Source organism: Macrobrachium nipponense, chromosome 44 (assembly GCF_015104395.2).
Source record: "Macrobrachium nipponense isolate FS-2020 chromosome 44, ASM1510439v2, whole genome shotgun sequence".
Taxonomy (NCBI): domain Eukaryota; kingdom Metazoa; phylum Arthropoda; class Malacostraca; order Decapoda; family Palaemonidae; genus Macrobrachium; species Macrobrachium nipponense.
Genome location: NC_087221.1, coordinates 27,264,513 through 27,266,505, shown reverse-complemented (window position 1 = coordinate 27,266,505; position 1,993 = coordinate 27,264,513). Strand labels below are relative to the sequence as shown.

The 1,993-nt window shown below is 40.3% G+C and overlaps 1 protein-coding gene across 1 annotated transcript in view; it reads right to left on the bottom strand.

Annotated features, from left to right (window-relative positions):
* Positions 1–447: 447 nt before the first annotated feature.
* The window catches only part of LOC135204130 (uncharacterized), a 2,275-nt gene continuing 729 nt past the window's right edge, over positions 448–1,993 (bottom strand). The window contains exon 2 of the mRNA XM_064234133.1: positions 448–1,279. Coding sequence (XP_064090203.1) covers positions 575–1,279 — 705 coding nt within the window. The 3' untranslated portion in view covers positions 448–574. The remainder of the gene's footprint in view (positions 1,280–1,993) is intronic.

Below are 1,993 nucleotides of genomic sequence, written 5' to 3'. Positions count from 1 at the left end.
AGACATATGAAAATTGCTCCAATAATTTGCGATCAGTTTGGTATATGACGTGTAACTAACCTCCTCTGATGGAAATTGACTGTTCATATTATTTATATAATAAAGGCTTTCTGTGATTTGCAGCCAATTGAAAATATTTTCAAGGCAGCACGTAATTAGAAACTTGCAATTATGGGAAAAGCAATAAATAAAAAAAGTGTAAATTACGCTCACCATTGTCGTCTTTCAATAGAATCTATCTTGAAATGCAAGTGTGTTGTCAGTGATAGTCTTTTGTTATGTCAGCAAAGCGGAAAATTCTGTTGCACTATAGAAACTGCATTTTATGCCATAAATCAACAACTGTGAAGAGGTTTTTGATTATTTTTCTGTATAAGTAATTAGACCAAGAACAGATATCACGAAGGACATATAGATTAAGTAGGTAATTAAGAGTAATTTGAAACATTAATTTAAAATTACTTTATTTAAAGTTTTTTCTTTTTACATTGGGTTCTATATGAGAATAAATCTGTATGTTCAATGCACCACCAAGCGAGATGAAAGAGAGAATAAACTCTAAGACAGTCCCAATTTAGAACTGGACGTTTTGCCCATTGGAAAGAATAGCACCAGATGGTCCAACTTGGACGACCGTGGCATGAGCAGGAAGTTGGATCAGTTTTCCAGTGTTGGTGATAATTCCGGATTCTCCAATAGTGTGACCGAAGTTTTCAAGAGACCTCTTGGCACGCTTCTGCACCAAGGTACCGTCAGACATGATGTAAGCAGAGGGACCTTCCAGAAGAATGGTGACTCCGGGCCTTGTGAACTGGATGGGGATGCCGTCAGAAGTGATCATTCCAGAGTCACCGATCAAGTGTCTCTTTGACCTGTGAGCGATTCTCAGGTCATCAGTCAACTGCATGTTCCTGCCATCCTTGGTGACGATTCCTGATGGTCCAATCAACAGGATGTTGTGAGCTTGGTCGTGACTGAAGAGGTCGGTGGTTCCATCAGCTCTCAGAATTCCAGAATGTCCGATGTTGCCCTTTGCACTGACGAAACCTGCACTGCGTTTAGCCCTGTGGACAAACTGGAGGTCGTCGGTGAGCTGGATGTTCCTGCCGTCCTTGGTCACAATTCCAGAGGGTCCAACAAGAAGGAAGTTGTCAGCCTGAGCTTGAGTGAACTGGATGTTGTTGCCATCGGGTCTGACGATTCCCGATTGTCCGATTAATCCACGGAACTGAGGCGCTGGACCAGCGCTCACTCCAACAGCCAGAAGGCAAATAACAGCCTGGAAAGAGGGCACACATAAAATTTGAATTAGGAAGATGGATAAGTGACGGGTTCAGAAAAATAAACATAAAATGCATAGAAGTGCTTCTGTATTGATTCTTAACTTTTAAAGTACAATTCTCTAAAATATATATTGATATCTGTGTATATAAAACAAATTAGTGATTTTCGTAGCAAATATCTCGATAAGTATTTGTTTCCCCGTACGAATTACATGACTCGTCCCATCCATGATGATAATAAATATTTGTTCCTTCAAGCATTATGAAAAATGGTAAAGATGGAATAATAATTAGATTTGTCTAAAATGTAATTTAGTCTTCTCTGTCTGCATAATTAGGTGTGCATACTTGTAAAAGTATCTTTTATATGTTTGTAAATCCATATTTCAGAAAATGACCACACACACACGCGCTCATTGTACAAACAGATGCATTATGGTAGCAAACATAACACAAACTCAGACTCCCAGAGACCCCTCCCACTTCCTGTCCGAGCTTGAAGAAAGAGTGGGCCACCGTAGAGATAACTCCATAGACGGCGGAAATGCATAAAGATCAGGCGTAATGTATAACAGCCATAATCCAGCGGAGCTCGTATGTCAAAAGAGGGAAAGTCACTAGAGGGAGAAGAAGGAAATACGGAAGCATGTATGTTTCGAATACAATGGAGGACCTCCGGCGAGGGGTAAGGGCGTATGGTGGTTTTCAAA